The 19,239-nt window shown below is 41.7% G+C and overlaps 1 protein-coding gene across 1 annotated transcript; it reads right to left on the reverse strand.

Annotated features, from left to right (window-relative positions):
- Positions 1-3,035: 3,035 nt before the first annotated feature.
- LOC145396580 (uncharacterized) lies at positions 3,036-19,239 on the reverse strand. The gene is made up of 7 exons (XM_080269955.1): positions 19,049-19,239; positions 14,893-15,019; positions 14,479-14,614; positions 12,672-12,806; positions 11,334-11,592; positions 6,847-6,985; positions 3,036-4,217 (listed from the first exon to the last, which is right to left on the reverse strand). Exons 1-7 carry the CDS (start codon positions 19,237-19,239, stop codon positions 3,036-3,038), a joined length of 2,169 nt encoding a protein of 722 aa, XP_080126081.1.

The following is a 19,239-nucleotide window of genomic DNA, read 5'->3' on the forward strand; positions in this document are numbered from 1 at the left end:
TGTGGTGTGCATGGGTGAAGGGAGTGAGAAAAATGTTGAGTCCCAGTATTTACTGAACATTAAATTTCTGCCCACATAGAGACTGAATGAGTCAAGATACCCACTAGGTGTAAATTACAGTCTGAACACACTATCTATTAAGAACCTAACTTCCACTAAATGTAGCAGAATTTAAATACAGTAATATAGGACCACTGAAATGGCAGGTTGTTGTCACATGCCATCATTGATATTTTAATTTCCGTTTATGATAAACAATTCACACTACGTTATATGTACGTGTTCTATTTGTATTATTTATATTACGGTATATGACAGTACCATGGTTCACAGTTTCACACAACAGTGTAGATATTTAACAAAGAAAAATATGCTTTTTAAACAGCACGGGGAATGTGTTTGTCCCAGTGCTGGTGACATCTACCGGAATGCTAGGCTTTTCAAAAGCACCCCATTCCTCTGGTACGTGTCCCAAAGGGGATTAGGGAGCTGTATTCTGGACCTCCTCACCCACTGTTTGAAGAGCAATCCCAGGTTGTTATCTTGAATTCATAGGGGCCGGAGGGTAGGCCATCAAGTGTAGAACATGTAAGAATAGGAGACCGACCTGCACCCCTGGTGGCATTTGGAGTATTGCTGGAAATGGACATCTTCAGGTGCTGACAGCAACATAAGCAGGTGGTTCCACTGTTGGGTCACACAGGCATCTCTGATCTCCTCCTTGTCCTCCGAAAGGAAGATAATGAACTGCAGAAGGCCAACTTCAGCTGCAGTCCACCAAGTTCACATCCAGATGGAACCTGGGACGACAACAAGAGACTTGGGGATGTTTTATGTTGCTGCTATCATGAAGGATCATTTGAATGTCGGGTGTTTTGTGGGAGATAGGTATTATTGTATAACTGGAAAAATGAAGGACTATGTTATGGGCAGAAACTGATAAAGTTTATTAGTACACTTTATTGTTTTCCAACCCCAGTTTTAGATACTGGTATCAGCACTTTTTAACCCCTTACACATGTAAAATGTCTGTATCAATGTGTGCACATTCATGTGTATGCCAGAGTGCTTGCATGCATGTTTGTGTGTGTGTGTGTGTGTGTGTGTGTGTGTGTGTTTCAAATTATGGAAGGATTAAAAATAATCCATTAATCCTGTCAGTATGGTTTCTGCATCTTCTTTATTTTATTCTGTTACCATCATATGATTTCATTCACTTTAGAGAAGACATCTTGTGGAAAAATGGTTGATTGTTGATTTTTTACAAATATTAAATCTTGAATTTATCTTGACTAGCACCAGACACTATTTATTCAGGTGAGGTAAATCTGTAGGACCTAGAGGGTTAATGGGTAAATATTTCTTGATTTTTGGTTATGATAATGATGATAAGTTTACATTGGTGAAGATGTTGAAGAGAGACACCATCATATTGTGGCAACAGTATAACCAAATGACTCCACAACCCAGTCATACAAACATCCCTCAGCTCCTTCCTTATCCCTCGAAAGGAGGATGGTGGACTGCAGAAGGGACATTGGCCTTCAATCCAGCACTTTCACATTTCAGATGAACCTGGAGCCACAACACCAGCATATGTCAGATTACTATATTCAGCCGAGGTTAAAGTTCAATTCTCACAGAGCTAAATTTTAAAGGTTTGTTCTGCTCTATTTGCCCTGCAGAAAAAGAAAAAAAAAAGAGAGAAATAAATAAAATGGCCATTACCCTACTACTGTACTGTATATTCTGACTGCCATAACATCAAAACAACAGTGATATCTAAAACCACAATGTTTTGATTGTTTTTAAAACCAGAGGAGAACTGCCACTGATGAATCATCCTTTCCATTTTATATCTGAATAGTAAGTAAGTTGTTTTTATTAAGGTCAGATCACCTCGTTAGAACTGAAAAATCTGTTTCATCTGTATACAGTACACATGTTGATATCAGCTTTTCAGACTGTGTAGTATTTTGAACATATTCTTGGTGTCATCTTTATCAGGTCATAACAGTAGCTCAGGTGAAGGTTTCTGAATATCACTTCATTAATTCTTTGACCAGAAAGATTTCATAATTTGATCATAACAGTAGCTCAGGTGAAGGTTTCTGGACATCACTTCCTTAATCCTTTTACCAATAAGATTTCATAAATTGGGCATAACAGTAGCTCAGGTGAATGTTTCTGGACGTCATTTCCTTAAGCCCTTTACTAATTAGAATGCATTTTACTGAACAATATATAATTTATAGGCATACCAGTAGCAGACGAAGGGTTACTCGTTACAGGTTTTAAGCCTCTGACAGCAAGGCTTTCTCTCAGTTAAACAAAATCTTCAAGTCTTAGCCTTAATAAAATACCTAAGTATACAAGCCACAGTAAAAGGGTTGAACCTACAGTTAACTTTTAGTTATTTAGGAACATTAAGCATCATTATCAGTCATCGTCATTTATTCATATATTACCCCATATAAGCAGGAACATAAGAACCTGGTGGTAGGCTACTCAATCCTGACATTAAGGCAAAGGTGACCAGCCTTATTCATCCCCCAAGTGATATTTCATGAAAAAGAAACCCCAACCACTCTTGTGATGGAAACTCTTGCAGGCATTATCTGATGCCAGACCATCTGATGTGTGGGTTAATGAAACCATTTGGCTCATCACTCAGTGTAGTCACTGGGAGAGAGAGCATTACATCGTGAGTGATGGGAACCCCCACCTGCCAATAGGAATATTAAGGGACTTTGTCAAATTTGTATAGTTTTACAAAGTTACTTCCAGTTACCAGCACTGTAATCTCAACTGTCTTAAGCATGAACTGAAGAGAAGAGTTGTTCACAGACACAGCTGACAATACTAACATCATCAGCATTTCACATTTGGTTGTATTTCCATTTCCATGTACAGTGGCATGTGTCAGATGAGTTCACCTGATATCATTACTCTACCTTTCTGTTTTCTGCATGAGCTCTGTAGTAGCACCTCTGTATATAAAGTCAGCATACACCACCTCATCTTATGTCTTCCAGTTACACATTGGTTTCCAGAGTTTCGGCATCAGATTCGGATATTCCAGAGTATTTCACCGGCACATGGTCATAGATGTTGACGCTGTGGTGACGCCGTAATGTACTGCCTGAAGCTGCCCCTTTTCCCCCACCCCTGTGGCAGACACTCCTCTGGCTCCCACTCTTCTGACTAACATCCCTTTGGCTCCCATTCCTCTGGCTCACATCTCTCTGGCTCCCACCTCTTCCCCGCATGCCATTCCTACCCTTACGCTGTGGCTCTGGGCTGTAGGAGTCCTGGTGGGGCAAAGGAGGGCAGTGTTGTGGCTGGAAGTTCTGTCTTGGCTTCTGGTGAGGCAAAAGGGGGGTACTGAAGGAGTGAATATTCTGCTGGGAGTTCCTGTGAGACAGTTGAGGGTCACACAGCGGTTCAGTAGCCTTTCTTGAGTTGCGGTGCAGGGTATTGGGAATGGAGAAACCCCGGGAGGCAACCTGTTTTGGATGGTAGTTTGGTAAGTAACGTTCCCGGATAAGGTCCCATCCATTTCGTTTGTTGGAAGAATCAACCTGGAGGCTACTGGATGACACACTGACACCACTTTGGTCAGGGTAATAGTTATCAGTGGGCATATCAGTATCACTGTAACTAGCACAGTCACTGCCGTCAAAATAATCCCCTAGTCCTTGCTGCATGCGTCTTACATAATCCTGATTCCGTTTAGAGATGCTGTAGTGCCGCTTGATAGTCCTCCGGGGATTTGAAGGGAGGCCGTTGCTGTTGTGAATGCCCGAATCTGGCGGAGAATAATCATCCTCAGGGTAGTCATCAGCAAACTCTGCATTGGATGGTGGCTGTGCGTTGTTTTGATCTTTTATATCATGTAGGCTGTTTACTGATGTTTCTTCTTGTAATTCTCCATTTGGTGGCTGGGAAATCAAATTTTCCAGTTCCCTCACCACATTTTCTTCTCCAAGTTGCTCTATGATTTCTAGTAAAGATTCTTCCAGTTTTGGGTTTGTTGAGAGGTCAGTGGGTAATGGATGAGGAAGTGAGGGAGGAGGAGAAGGGGAAGAAGACTGAGTTCTAAACAATGGAGGATTATTATTCAAATGATTGTGTTTTGCATCTTCCCCCTCCTCCTCTGATCTTACAGCTGCCTCGTCATCTTCTGCCGTGGAATTCTGTTGCATCAGAAGCTCCCTCTGAAAAGGGAGATACAGCTGTAAAAAGAACTGTAGCTTTTATGTTCATAGAATACTGTATAATACAATGCAGTACAAATGACCATGGTCAAGTAGGGTTACACAAACTTCTTTACCACGATTGTAGGTAGTCTCTTTTTTACATAGACTTATTTTATGGAAAATTTGATTTTTATGTTGTTTCTAAGCATTTCACATGGCTTTTCTTTGTTTCTCTAGACTGTTCTTAGTGTTTCTTGAGATTTTCTAATTAGGGGTTGTTTTATATATATACTGTATAGATATATATATACACATATACATACAATGTACAGTACCCTCGCGTCCAACACGGTAATATTGTCATGCATGGGTCCCGTGTTGGACCAAAAACGTTTTGGACAAACAACAGAGCTTATGGGGAAAAATGAATTATGTCAGCAACCCTGGGAAAAGTCACCCTATATACCTACCATATACGTATACATATATTGGTACTACTGTAATTATAATAAATGATACTGTACTATGAATGATAAGTAACCTTTTAGGATAATGTTGGTGGGCTTGCTGGGAATGGAAGGTGATATCCGAGACTGTAGGTAGTCATACTGGGTCCCTGGAGGATGGCTGCTGGCATCACTAGCGGGTAATGGCTGCTGCTGCTCCTCAACCTCCTTCATAAATCCTTTGAAATTCCTCTCCCCTTTCTTCTGCCTCTCGATGAATTCTAGCTTGGTGGCCTGAGGGAGGTGCCGCCGCTTCTTGGGGTTCTCAGAAGGCTTCCTAGGCTTCGTGAGCAGGGTAAAATGCAGTAGCAAGGGCAGAAAATGCAGCGAGAAAAAAGCACCATCCTAACTGAGTGGCACTGTGACGGGAGAAATTTAAACAAAACATCACGTGAGAGCAGAAGCGTTTTTCGTTGGACGACATCACGATCTCGTCACGATAGTAGGCGGGGGAGGCTACTTGAGAGGAAGTTTTGATTGACTGTCAGCATCACAGGAACGTCCAGTATGACCGTGTTGGACCAGGGGTGATCGTGCTAGAGGCGAACTCTGCGGATTTCGCCGACTTCTCGGAGCTCCGTCAGTGTTATGCTTACGCACCCATTTTACAGTACTGTACTTAAATCACATTAAATCGTACTAATTTTTTGCTCTCCGTGCTGGACGCAAATCGTGCTGGACAAACGCGTGTTGGATGCAAGGGTACTGTATATATATATATACTGTATATATATCTATCTATCTACCTATCTATTTATTGCCAGACGCCATAATCCTGTAAGGGGTGGCCATTTGACTCTGAGTTATTTGTTTTATAGGGAGGGGCACTAACCCTCCACCAACCCATTTCTTGACACGTAGGCAGCACGTATGGCTCGGTTATATGGTTACCACCCAGCTTTGTAAATGGTTTCTTGGCTTACAGGAAACCTTTTGGCTTGTCACTCAATGTAAAGCCACCTGTAATGGAAAGAAAAGCAATAAGAAGTGACAGGAAAGATGGGAGAAATAGGAAGAGAGGAGGGCAGGCACAGAAAAAGAATGATACAGGCTAAGGAAGAAGTAGGCAGCATAGCATCAAGTGAGTGGATGATGGTCACCACCACCTACCACTATATATATATATATATATATATATCATCATCATCATCATCATCAGCCGTTTGAGTATCCACTGCAGGACCGGCCTATCCCGACCGAAGTCGGGACGATACAGCCAATGTATCTCCACCAAGTGGCTTAGGCTGTCTGGTAGAGATTGTATGTAGGTGAGAAGTGTTTGTAAGTGTAATTGTAGTGTTGGAGTGGCTTTGGATGTGTGTGTAGTCTGTGAACCAATTGTAATCGGCCAGCGCAAGCCGACTGGGTGCAAGCATACTTTATAGTAAGCGACACTGGTTCAACCACAGCACCCCTTGTGTCCGCCAATGCAGTACGTGGCCGGGTGAACACTCCCAAAGTTTATTACCCTGGCGGGGCGCGAACCCTGGCTCACCCATGTACGAAACCCACACTCTGCCACTGTACCACAGAGGCTCCATATATATATATATATATACTGTATATTTTTATTTATCTGTTGAGGTCAGAAAGTGGTAGTAAAGCCACATGGTGGCACTGCATAAGACTTAAATCAAAAGATGGCAAATGCCTGGCACAGGTAAGCTAATTTTTGGGTAATTTTTGTTGAATTTAGTCAGCAGCTTAGTTAATGGTGGAAAGCATAAAAGGGAATGGGGCATAGTGCAATCTTTTGGCATAAAAGGGAGTGACATTGGTTGGAGGATTGGTATAGAATTCATTTTTCACTTATATTATATATGCACTTTGTCATCCTTGCAGGTAGATCTTGGAGTAGAAATCCCATGTAAATTGTGACTGTGCTGTACAAGAGTGCCTCCTTAACAAAGTTTGATTGAGGTTACAGAGAATAAAATGGTGTGAAGAAGAAGAATGCATAGAAGCCAAACTAGTGGAAGTATGAGAAGAGAAAACTGAGAATGAAGCAAAAAGATAGAGTAGAAGAACATTTTGAGGAGGCAGGCTTAGAATGGCAGTAAGAAGTGGTACTAGCTTTAGGTTTGGAGGCATTTTTGGTGCAGTGTTAAGGAAGAAATAGACAAATACTTTACAGCACTTACCCTCTTTTTGTTGAGAAATTGTTTCCGAGTGCAGAGGACAATGAGTCTGTAAAGTTGGAGGGACACAACCAGAGTGTTCTTACAGGTAAAGAAGATGTTTAGGTAGCTCACCACATTGTATCCAAAGATCAGTGTCATTCTGCAACAACAACCATGGAGACAGATGGTTATGTTCATCTCTTCCTGGAGTGATGAAAATAATGAGGAAGTCAAGCAATATTCCATCTAAACAGGAAATAAAAAACCTCCATTAGTTCACCACTATATACTCATCCATAATGTACTGAATTAGCATGTACATAAACTGACAGCCTATGTACTTGTCATACAGTATGTATTAGCCCTTGCCCATTAGGGGTGCTTGTAAAAAACTTGTTGTGGCACGTGAGCATCCTGCATCATCGTTCTCCCCTATCCACATGTCATTCAACACATGACTGCTCTTAAATTATATATACAGTATATATATACTATATATATATATATATATATATATATATATATATATATATAGAATACGGTATTTCTTTGGATGATGGCCAAAGCCATCATCCAAATGTCTGTATCTCAGAAGCTGATGACTGCCAAAGCTGTCATCGGTACATGAAAGGGTTAAACTGAATTACACACAAGTATTATATGGGAATAGGATGTAGTACAGGCATACCCCGCTATACAATCAACCGCTATGCGATACCCTGCCATAATGATGTAAAAAAATTAATGCCCATCCCCGTCTATCGATGACCAGTCCCTGGTTATCCGATGTTTTTTTTTGCCGGTGGTTTTGTGGTAAGTGGGGGCGCTTGTGGTAGTAGGGGACACTTACCATCCACTCACTGAATGTAGTGCTTTGAGTGTCTGCCTTTACTTTTCTTGTATCCTGCCACTTATGTCTTTCTTTCCTTAATTCTTTTCTCTTTTTCTGCCTATGGGTGACTTTACACTCCCTCTTCTGTCTTTCCTTCTTCCTTTCCTCTTCCTTTTGCCTGTGGGTGACTCTACACTAAGTAACAAGCCAAATGGTTTCCTGTACACCAGGAAACCATTTACACTGCTGGGTGGTAATCATATAACCAAATTATGGTGCCTGGTGGTTTAGTGGGCAATTAAGGTGCTCCAATTGGATTGAGCCTTTGTAGGTTTATATCCAAGGAGCGGTTGGGGTTTATTGCTCACGTAATGCTGTTCAGGGATGAGTGAGGTTGGTCACTTTCATCTCAAATGTCAGGACCAACTCCCCTAGACCCGGGTTCCTACACTCCTCATGGGGCAACATAGGATTGGATGATGGATGGATGATGGATTCCTTTTTAACTGACTTTTGTTATATTTTAGACTTAAGCTTTGTATTTAGGTTTATTTATAAACTGTTTTTAGACTTAGATTAATGTGTTTTAGTCATAGGTGAGGTGAACACTGTCATTTTAGGGTACAGTTTACTAAGTGATTTTTTCCAGACTTATTTTTGATAATTTTCAGATATTATTGTTGGGTTTATGTGAGTTGTAAGCTGCTTTTAGGCTTAGTTAGGCTTGTTTTAAAGATATTTTGGGGTTTAGGTGAACTAGAAACTTGTTTTTGGACTCATTTGGGTGGGTTTATAGACCTGGTCTGGGGGGGGGGTGTTCCCAAGGCTCTACACCATATCCCTGTACTTTCTGTGTTATAACATCCCAAATTAACAATATCCCAGCTCAACGATGGGTTTTCCGAAATACAGTACATCCCATTGTTATAATGAGAACGGTCTGTATTCTGAAAGAAATACTAATGTGATTTGTTTCAGATGTTCCCTTTCACTGCTTGTATGGAAAGTGTTTTTAAATTAATCAATCATTATTGTTTTAAACATCTATCTATTTATCTATTGCCAGACGCCTCAATCCCGTTTGGGGTGGCCACAAACAAATCGCCTCCACGTCGCCCTGTCCCCCACCATTTCACTGCCTTGCTCCCAACTCACACCCCTCTCTCTCATATACCTCTTCACCCCTTCCCTCCATCTCATCCTCGGCCTCCCCTTCCCTCTTCCCCCCTCTACCTCACTCACATACACTCTCTTCGTCAGTCTTTCACCCTCCATCCTCTCCACATGGCCAAACCACCCCAGTGTGTTCCTCATAACACTTCCTATCACATCCACATCCACACCACAACACTTCTTTATATCCTCATTCGTCAGCCTGTCTCTCCGTGTGACTCCACAGGCTCCTCTTAAATAACTCATTTCCACAGCTCTCACTCTTGACTTGTGTCCTTCCAACAACGTCCAAGCTTCACTTCCATACGTTAGAGTTGGTGTCACAATACTGTCTTGTAGTAACTTTTTCACTTCTATGCTCACTTCCCTGTTTCTTATCACTGTTTTCAAAGAACCAGCAACCTTTCTTCCCTGCTGTACCCTTTCAAGCACTTCACCCTCCAAACCTCCATCCTTACTCATCACACTACCCAAGTACTTAAACGTACTCACATTTTCCAATTCCTCACCATCCAACCTCTCTGTACATTCACTGACTTCACCTCTCTCAAACACCTTCACTTTACTCTTCCCTACATTCACCTTTAGATTCCATTTCTTACACACTCTCCCAAACTCATCCACCAAGCCTTGTAGCTCCCCTTCGTCTTCACTTAATAACACAGTATCATCTGCAAACAACAGTACAGGGAGTTTCCAAACACTATCCTCTCTCACCAGGGCCACTCCAACATCCACTACAATACCTTGTACCTCATTAATTACCCCATCCATATACAGATTGAACAACCATGGAGACATGACACATCCCTGTTTCAACCCAACCTCCAAAGAGAAAAATTCACTTAGTTCACCATCCACACGCACTGCAGCCTTAGCATCATCTTACATACTCTTCACAGCATTCAACAACTTCGCATCTACTCCATATATTCTTAATACTTTCCACAATCTTTGTCTATCCACCCTGTCATATGCTTTCTCCAAATCCATGAAAGCCGCATACAACTTCTTTCCCTTCTCCAGAAACTTTTCCACTAAAGATCTAAGAATGAATATCTGATCTACACAACCTCTTCCCTTCCTAAAGCCTCCCTGTTCTTCTCCAACTAATTCCTCTGTTCTTTCTCTAACTCTGTCAATAAGTATCCTACCATACATGCTATAGGCATATGTGTTAAATGATGAATTTGTGTAATCTATATATTCTTGAGAAGAGGAGGTTAAGAAACAGGTCAGTACATCAGAGAAGGTGAGAGGCATGTAAGGAACATGTGATTGAAATGAAGTGGTGTATATGATGGGAGGACTCACTGTTAGGGGTCAGTAACTAGCAAATGGTGAAGCAAATGGTACAAACCTCAAAGTAATCAGCGGGACCTTCTTGGAATTTTAATTTTGCTTTGGTGTAGGCCATTTTATAACAGCTGAGAGAAGCAGTGTGTGAATGAGACTGTTTTACCATGCTTCTGGGCAATACCCAGCCTTGCTAAAGTGGATATCTGCAAGCCTGTGTTAATAAATAATCTATCTATCTATTGCCAGACGCCTTAATCCCGTAAGGGGTGGCCACAAACACATCACATCCATTTTGCCCTGTCCCCCGCCATTTCACTGCTCTGCTTCCACCTCACACCCCCCTCTCTCATATACCTCTCCACTCCATCCCTCCACCTCATCCTTGGCCTTCCCCTCCCTTTCCCCCCCTCCACCTCACTCACATACACTCTTCTCATCAGTCTCCCAGTCTCCTTCCTCTCCACATGGCCAAACCACCTCAGTGTGTTTCTCCTAACACTTCCTATCACTTCCACATCCATATCACAATGCTCCTTCACATCCTCATTTGTCAGTCTGTTGCTTCATGTGACTCTACATGCGACTCCACATGCTCCTCTCAAATAATTCACCTCACTCTTGACTTCTGTCCCTTCAAAAAAGTCCAAGCTTCACTTCCATACGATAGAGTCGGTATCACAATACTCTCATGTAGTAGCTTTTTCACTTCCATGCTCACTTTCCTGTTTCATATCACTGCTTTCAAGGAACCAGCAGCCTTTCTTCCTTGTTGTACCCTTTCAAGCACTTCATCCTCTAAACTTCCATCCTTACTCATCACACTTCCCAAGTATTTAAAGGCACTCACATTTTCCATTTCCTCCTCATCCAACCTGACTGTACATTCACTGACTTCACTTCTCTTGAAGACGATAATTTTACTCTTCCTTACATTCACCTTTAGATTCCGTTTCTTACACACTACCAAACTCATCCACGAAACCTTGCAGCTCCCTCTGGAGGATTTTAAAATGACATTATTTAAGTCATTGCTATACCGTGTTGTCATATTTTTCCGTCATTCATAGAATATTAACAATACTGGACGTAGTGTGTTGGTTGTCTCCATTATATCTGATTATAGCACAGGAAGTATTTAGCCATGTGACAGATCCTATTAACTGTATTCCTATCCCATACAAGTATGCAAAGAGAGTTCTCTAACCTGAGGAGAAAGAAGGGTCCATCTTGCATGAAAATAGTAGTAAGGATAGCTATTATGTCCATATCCAGGTAGATATTGATGCTTTTGGCACAAGTGATGTTAGTGCCTGTCCGTCTGGTAAGCTCACGACGGGTAATCAGGTCAACATCATCCAGTGTGATCTCTTCGGGTGGGGGGTAGTTGATGGAGGGACGTGGCTTGGGTGCATGGGTGGCACTTAGAACCAGGGTGAACTGCAACAGTGACCATGACCAAATACCTGGAACACAGTGTAGTGTAAAATAACAGATAAGAGTGTTAGTGAACAGTATTAGAGTTGTCTTAATTTCAGGGTTGTTTGCTAGTGTGGAGCTAATATTGTGAATGTTGAATGAAACGTAATGCCTCGGCTTTTGTAAGGTGAAACTGCATGATTATACTGCAGCACATAAAAATGAATTATATCTGTACTATGTGTCTTTTTATTCTGTGGCATTTATTTACCATGTAATCACCCAAGAAAATGACAACCCCATAGATAAGCAGGCTTTATGAAGCCAACATAAAATGTACAGTACTTGGTTTTTTCAGTCAGGTCATGATAGCTGTTTCCACTTCATTGAATGCATAGTTATGTCCGCAAAGATCATCTATCAGCTTAGGATGAAAGATGAAGTTACGTGGAACTAAAATTGGACTGTGCAGTGAGTGTGGCAATATGGCAGGACTGCTACATTTCTAGATGTCATTGGAGGTTTTGTAGCACCCAGTCCTTGGTGATATATGATACACATTATGCCTTGATATTCTGTGTTATATATATTTTAATATCAACATAATTTGCAAAATAAACCACTAAGGAAGTGGTGTTATGAAATCTCCATAACCTCATAGAATATGTCACTTAAGTTTTATTCTGGTCTCATTTTGCTTGATAAATGTGGGGCCTTGCATTATACTGTGGTGATGAAACAAACACGATTTGTGCCTGCATACCATTCTTATTCATATTTTTATCACAAGATTCACATTTCATGAGCTAGGACAGGAGCAGTTCAGAGGTTTGATATCGTTATTTTGCCACACCCACCATAGACTCTAGACTCTCTAGATCAGTGCCAAATAACTTTCAGCTTTTTCTGAAACTTTTGCATATACCTCAGAAATTTCATGTAATCTCATTACTTTTCATTTAACATTTGTATAATACCACATTGTATAATAAACTAGAAGGTGGTGCTTTATGTAGTTCCATTATTGTGCCATATGTGAATTGTTGCCTTTATATTTTCTACTGTTTAACATCTGCACCTCATTTGTAGATGTAGGTGAACCTTGGACCACAACAGCAGTTCATACCCAATGTTGCATAGACAAGTTCAATGTTGTTTGTGACCTTTTCCTCCTTGAAGCACTCAAACAGTTCAATGATGTCAGCTGCCATAGCCATGTATGCAAGTAGGAGTTGTGACAGCTGCTCTCTCGTCAGTTTCCCTGGAAAAGAGAAATGGGGGGGAAGTGTAAAGTATTTTTTTAATTTATAAGGAAAGAAACTAAGATAATCAGTAACAAATCAGAAGAGGCAGAGTGAAGAGTAAGCAGAAGGAAGGGGCCCAGATGGAAATTCAGAAAGTGAGACATTAGACTGCAAGAGACAGCATAGAAGTCATGGGAGAGAAAAGACAATGGCGTTAAAGGAAAATTAATACAGTAATAAGAATATAATATGTAGACATGGATGGGTGAACATGGTTGAGATTTAGAAGCTTGTTGAAAAAATGAGTAGTAATGGGAGATGAGTGTTGGGAGTCTTGGGAGGTGGGGATGGGAAGTACAGTAACAGTGGATGTGGAGGTGGAGAGTAACAGAGAAGGGGATGGGTACGAGTGGGAAGATGGGGATTAGGAGTTGGGGAGGGGGAGGCAAGGGAGGGGAGGAATAACTTTAGTGGTCACAGCTCCTTTGAACTGTCCGCTTGCATCCCTGCACCACTACGGCGGGCGCATTGCACCTATCCAGCAACAAACTCTCATCCCATTTCTGGCCAACTCTCAAATGCAAGACTTAACCACTACTCCCAGTCCTTCAAGTATGGAACAGATCATCTCTGGAACTGTCTTCCTCTGTCAGTATTTCTTACAGCCTATGATCCCTAGTCTTTCAAATGCAGTGTGTCCAGGCATCTCGAAATGAACAGATCTTGAATTTGGTTCTTTGTTATCTTGTTTTTGTTTTTTCTTGGAAGGAACAGTTTGTGGGCTCCAGCATTTGGTTCCTTCTTCCTTGCAAAAAAAAAAAAAAAATGAAGGCAGGGAACTGGGAGTAACAAGTAGGAAGACAGAGTAATAAGAGTAGGAAGATAAGAAATAATGGGGTAGAGAGATTGATAGTGATAGGGTAGGGATATTGGGAGTAATAGGGTAGGGAAGCAATAGGGTAATTGGGTAGGGAAGTAACAAAGCAGGGAAATGAGGTGTAACAAAGTGGAGAGATAGGGGGTGACAAAATGAGGTGAGAAAGGAGTAACAAAGCAGTGAGATGGGATTAGTACGGTAGGGATATAGGGAGTGACAAAATAGGGAGGCATAGGAGTAACAAGGCAGGAAGATGGGGAGCAACAAAGCAGTGAGATGGAGTTAACAAAGTACAGAAACAGGGAGTAACAAAATAGGGAGATAAAGGAGACAAATCAGTGAGCTGAGAAACAACACAGTAGGGAGATGTAGATAACAATGTAGGAAGATAAAAAAGCAACAAAACAAGGAAACAATGAGCAATGAAGAAGGGAGATAAGGAATAAAAAGTAGGAAGAAGGGTAGTAACAAAATAGGGAGGTGGGGTGTAACAATTTGGAGTGACAGTATGAGGATGAGTTTGGAAATTAAGAGGGGAGGGAGATTGGGAGTAACAGGAGACGTAGGAAATAACAGGAGATGGGAAACTTGGGGATTAACTGATGAGTGGGAGGGAGATAGGTAGTAAAGGGGGAGAGGTACGAGATGTTGACTAATCTTCAGTCCCCTTTAAGCAACATGGCTAGTAACGTAGGAGGGAGATTGGGAGCAAGAGGGGAATGTGAGGGAATAACAGCAGGTGGAGTGAGTACCAGAAAAGTATGAGAGAGATATGGAGTAACAGGAGAGAGGTGTAAGAGCTCTCAGCTAACCTTTAGGCAGCAGCCATCGTCCCATTAGCAGCATGACAAGTAACACCTGCTCCAGAACCCGCACCCACTGCTCGTTGGACAGGAAGTCGAGTTTCTGATCGGAGATAATGTATGACAGTATTTGATCATTTATTTTCTCGGAGAGTAATAACCTGCTTTAAAATGAGCAGCAATGCTATTCAAATGTTCTTTTATAGGCACGTCCATCTATTTGTCTGTACATTATCAGTTTTTCTGCCGTTATCTGTCAATCTGTATACCGGTATGTATCCAGCTGTCTGTATATGTCTATCAATCTATCATCATCTAACCTTTCATCCCTCAAACTTTCTGTTTTTCAGTCTACCTCCCAGTCTCTCTCACACCACCCACCAAGCCAGCCTTATCCAGGAACTTCTCGGATGCGTCCTGTGCATTGATAGTGAAGATGGTGGAGTTGAAGGTCAGGAGGTGAGGCGTGGGCAGCTTGTGCAGGGCAAGTTCCATGAGCCAGATGGGTGGAACGACGGACACCAGGTACAGGAATACTGATGGGCAGAACCTGGGGAAGGTACAGCAATGAGTAGTAACAGTAGTTGTAGCAGTGGTAGTGGGAGGGGGGGGAAAAGTAGTAAGTAGTAGTAGCAATAGTAGTTGGAGCAGCAGTAGTAGTCGTTGACGTAGTAGTAGTAGTAGTTGTTGTTGTTGTAGGTTCAGTTGAAATGCAAGCGGAAGTTGGTCTTCAACAGTTCATCATCCATCTTTCGTGGGATGAGGGGCGTTTGTATAATCATGCAGCAAACCTGCCCATATCGGTGCCACCGCATGAAGGCCTCTCTTTCCAGTACTGTATCCAGCAGTGAGAAACCACATCAACGCCTCTGTTCTATCGAACATGAGAGTGTTAAGGCCTTACTCTTTGGATGTATAACTATAGCTAAACGAATATTATTCATCAAGAATTTTAATAACTAAAACAGTATAATACGGAAAAATTCATTTTCCATATTTAGAGAAGCAGGAAAGCTTCATTGATACATTGTTAACAGACAAAAGTAAATAGCAGACTTAAACAGGGAATTCAAGATAGGCAAGCAAATAGGTACATAGACAGATAGACAACAAATAAGAGTTACGATTAGGAAATCTCATTCTTTCCAAGCTAGACCTTGATTTTTTTTATCGTGTATCTAAACCAGTAACTTTGTACCAATGTCACTCCTTCAGTATACTGTAAATGTTTGGTCTTTGCGACCGTGGCCAAATCCGATTTCCTACCCCCCCCCCTTCTCTCTCTCTCTCTCTCTCACACACACACACACACACACACACACACACACACACACACACACACACACACGATTGTATATTTCTAACACCTCTTCCCTAGTGAGTTATCCTGTGCATTATATCTCGCTGTCTGCCTTTCATCTCGTAGAATTTTTTACCTGTACCCGCCCCGCAGGGGCTCGGGGACGGGTATTGTTTTCACTCGGCTTGTCTGTTTGTTTGTCTGTCTGTTAAGAACTTTACTCGAAAACTACTGGTGCGAGTTTGACTAAAATTACAAGGATGATGGGCTATGACCTTCTGATCGCCTGATTAAATATGGGGACAAACTGGGCCAAGGCCCAGGCTGTAGGCCCTTTAACTTTTCAAATTCGTCTTATCGACATGAAACCAAAACATAAATGTGCATATTTCAAATTTGCATCCTATAATATGCCTCATTACATCAGGGGGGTCACCTCCCCTGTCAGCGGTAGGGTGGTCAGTGTCAGGTGGGTCGGGCTTAATATTTCAAATGGGCGTAAAATCGTCAATTTTTACCCGATTTATTCCTTATTTGATATGTGACGTCTGTGACTAGATATCCTGTTGTGTTTATACGCCGGCACAAAAATGACTGCCGGGGACGGCTTTTCTGTACCTTGGCACCGCTTCTTGTTTTTTTTTTTTTTTTTTTTTTTTTTTAAGATTTCGCAGCACCCCTTCTTTAGTGAGTTATTCTGGACTTTATATCCCAGTGTCTTTCTTTTGTAGGGTCATATTCTAATGGAGTTTTGAATATTTCGTAACACTTCTTCCTAAGCGAATTATTTTGAACATTACACTTCAGTATATCATCTTGTAGCCTAAGATATTGGTGCGAACTATGTCGATTAAAACTATATAAATAAGTGCAAGAGAATATTAAGGTGTAATATACAAAATAAGTCACCGAGAAAGAGGTGCTACGAAGCCTCCTATTCCACTTTAGGACGGTGACTACTCTGGTTTTTGTAATCCAACCAGCGGCTTTCGAGAAATATTCGCGATGAAATTACACCTTTTAGCGATATAGAATGGGGTACACGCGCGCACGCACGCAAGGGAGAGGTCATAGGCATCAGGTGCAAAACATACAGTGGGAACCTGGTGGGAAAGTATGTAAACACCTACTACAAACTGTATACACATCCACGTTCAGACAGTATCAGTGTTTTTAGTTGCGTAATCCTGTACCGGTATGTCTGTATCTATCTGTTGACTTATTTGTCGTGTTTATCACCTCGTATCTGTTTATCTTTCTGCCCGCTTACCTGTTCTGTCAACTCGTGTCTGCTTACCTCTCTTTTCTGTTTAACCTGCCCTGTCTGTCACCTCTTATGTCATCAAACAAAATACACCTGATTCTGTTTTGGCAGCTCTTCGTTTCATCCATTCATCCGTTTCTTCACATTTCAGTCCGTTTACCTCTGTCACCTGTTTAAACATTCTTATGTAACTGCCTCCGTTACATCACTGACCCGAAGCTTTTTATATATTTCTGTTCTGTACCCAGCTTTATCTGTTCATCAGTCTCTCGGAAATATAAGCTTATAATATATTGCTTCCCTAGATGAACCATTCTTGCAATGTTTTGTTGCATGTTCCACTCTCGATTATTGATTTCCTCATAAGTGAGATATTGGAAGGGTAGGTAGAGTGGTGTGGTGTTTATGCTACACAATGGACTGAGAAGGTGGACGAAAAACTAGTGATTCAATATGCAGAGACTTACTATTGGAGTAGGCCTATTAGCAGACCGTGACGTTCAGCAGGATTAGGCCTAATCTTGTTTTCCTGAAAATGAGTTTGAAGGATGGAGAACGGGAGAAAGGAAACACAAACGTAAAAATGATCACCAGAGCTCCATGTGAGACGGAACATACTGTATCATACTACCATTCACTACTAGGTCAGAAATTTGGAAAAGGGCGGCTGAGAGGGCATCCGACCCCTACGCCCACCAATTTGATTTTTCGTAATCTAGTGGTTATAATAAAAGAACAGTGTCATTTGCCAAAATGTTTGCGGTACCTTACATAAATGTTATATAATAATTCAGTGAAAAGGTGGACTTGGTAACATTATGAGAAATTTAGTAATGAGCCTTCATGAATTCGGCGATGAATCACCTCTCTCCTTTCCATCGTCCTAGACCTGACCGTATTGAATTCAACATTCTTTGCTAGTACACACGTATTTCAGTCAGCTCTTTAAACATCACTACATTTTTCAATATTTCTGTCTGCACATACGAGTCAACAGCATCTCCCATGATCCATTCATTTATCACCAAATCCAGACTGTAACCAGCCAGTCCCCAACTCTTTTTGCTAAACCTGTGACATAGCAGCAGTAGCAACATCTGTATGGGAACCCGGTGGACTGAAAACTGAAGCTGCCCTATTCCCGCAGTCCGCTAACTTCCTTTCGGTGGATGGGGAGGAAGCTGAGGGACGTTTATATAACCGGGAAGTGGAGCCATCCAGCCATTCCAGTGCCACTACGTTAGGGCGTCTCTCCAGCGCCACCCCATGACAAAGAGGTCCTCTAAGGTATGCTGTAGTTCATTAATTCAAACGTAGATATTTTTGTCCTTCTGCAGCTCCCATAGCTCAGTGACGGAATAAAACAGTGTGATGGCTCTGTATCCTTCACATTGAACTTCTTTGTGACTAGCAGTTTAGCACCATGTTTCTTGTTATAGTACAGTGTTCAAGATGAAGAAATGGCCATTTTTCGCCTGGTTAAAGTGAACAGGGTATAGATACTAAAAGCATGTTCGTTACATAGCCATTTTTTATACTATCAAACCTGCTCTTTTCTTTTGCGCTGAAAGTTTGTATCAATCCATCTCTCTCTCTCTCTCTCTCTCTCTCTCTCTCTCTCTCTCTCTCTCTCTCTCTCTCTCTCTCTCTCTCGCTCCATTTCATCTGCTTCTCGTTCCTGGTGCAGAGACAATGCCCTCAAACCCCTCAGAAAATAAGCAAGAAGGAACTCACCAAGCACGTCTTTCTCTCTTATTCCCTCAGGCTCTCTCAGTCTAAATTTCTCTTGAACTCTCTAAATCTGACTTTCTCTCTCTCCATCTCTGACTTTCTGAAGGTCTCTCTAATTACCCATAAATCTAAATTTCTCTTTCTCTCAAGGTCTCCCCAACTCACTTCATTTCCTCCTCGTTCCTTGCGCAGAGACAATAGACCTCAAAACTCTGAAGCATTAATAAAGCAAGGGGATATCAGAACACCTCTCTCTTCACTTTCTCTCTATTTCTCTCACTTACCATTTCATCTCCTCCCCGTTCCTTGCGCAGATAGAGACGATGCCCTCAAAGCCCTGGAACATCAAGGGGGCGAGCAAATACCAGTACATGTCCCCTCTCATGTCGACCAGTTTCCAGACGGTGATAAGGGCGTGGGTGGCGAAGAGGAGGCGCGTGACTATAGCCTTAACCAGGGTGATGAAGGCTTGCAT

This window comes from Coenobita brevimanus, chromosome 38 (assembly GCF_032717465.1).
Source record: "Coenobita brevimanus isolate Jiangsu-jjx chromosome 38, ASM3271746v2, whole genome shotgun sequence".
Lineage (NCBI taxonomy): Eukaryota > Metazoa > Arthropoda > Malacostraca > Decapoda > Coenobitidae > Coenobita > Coenobita brevimanus.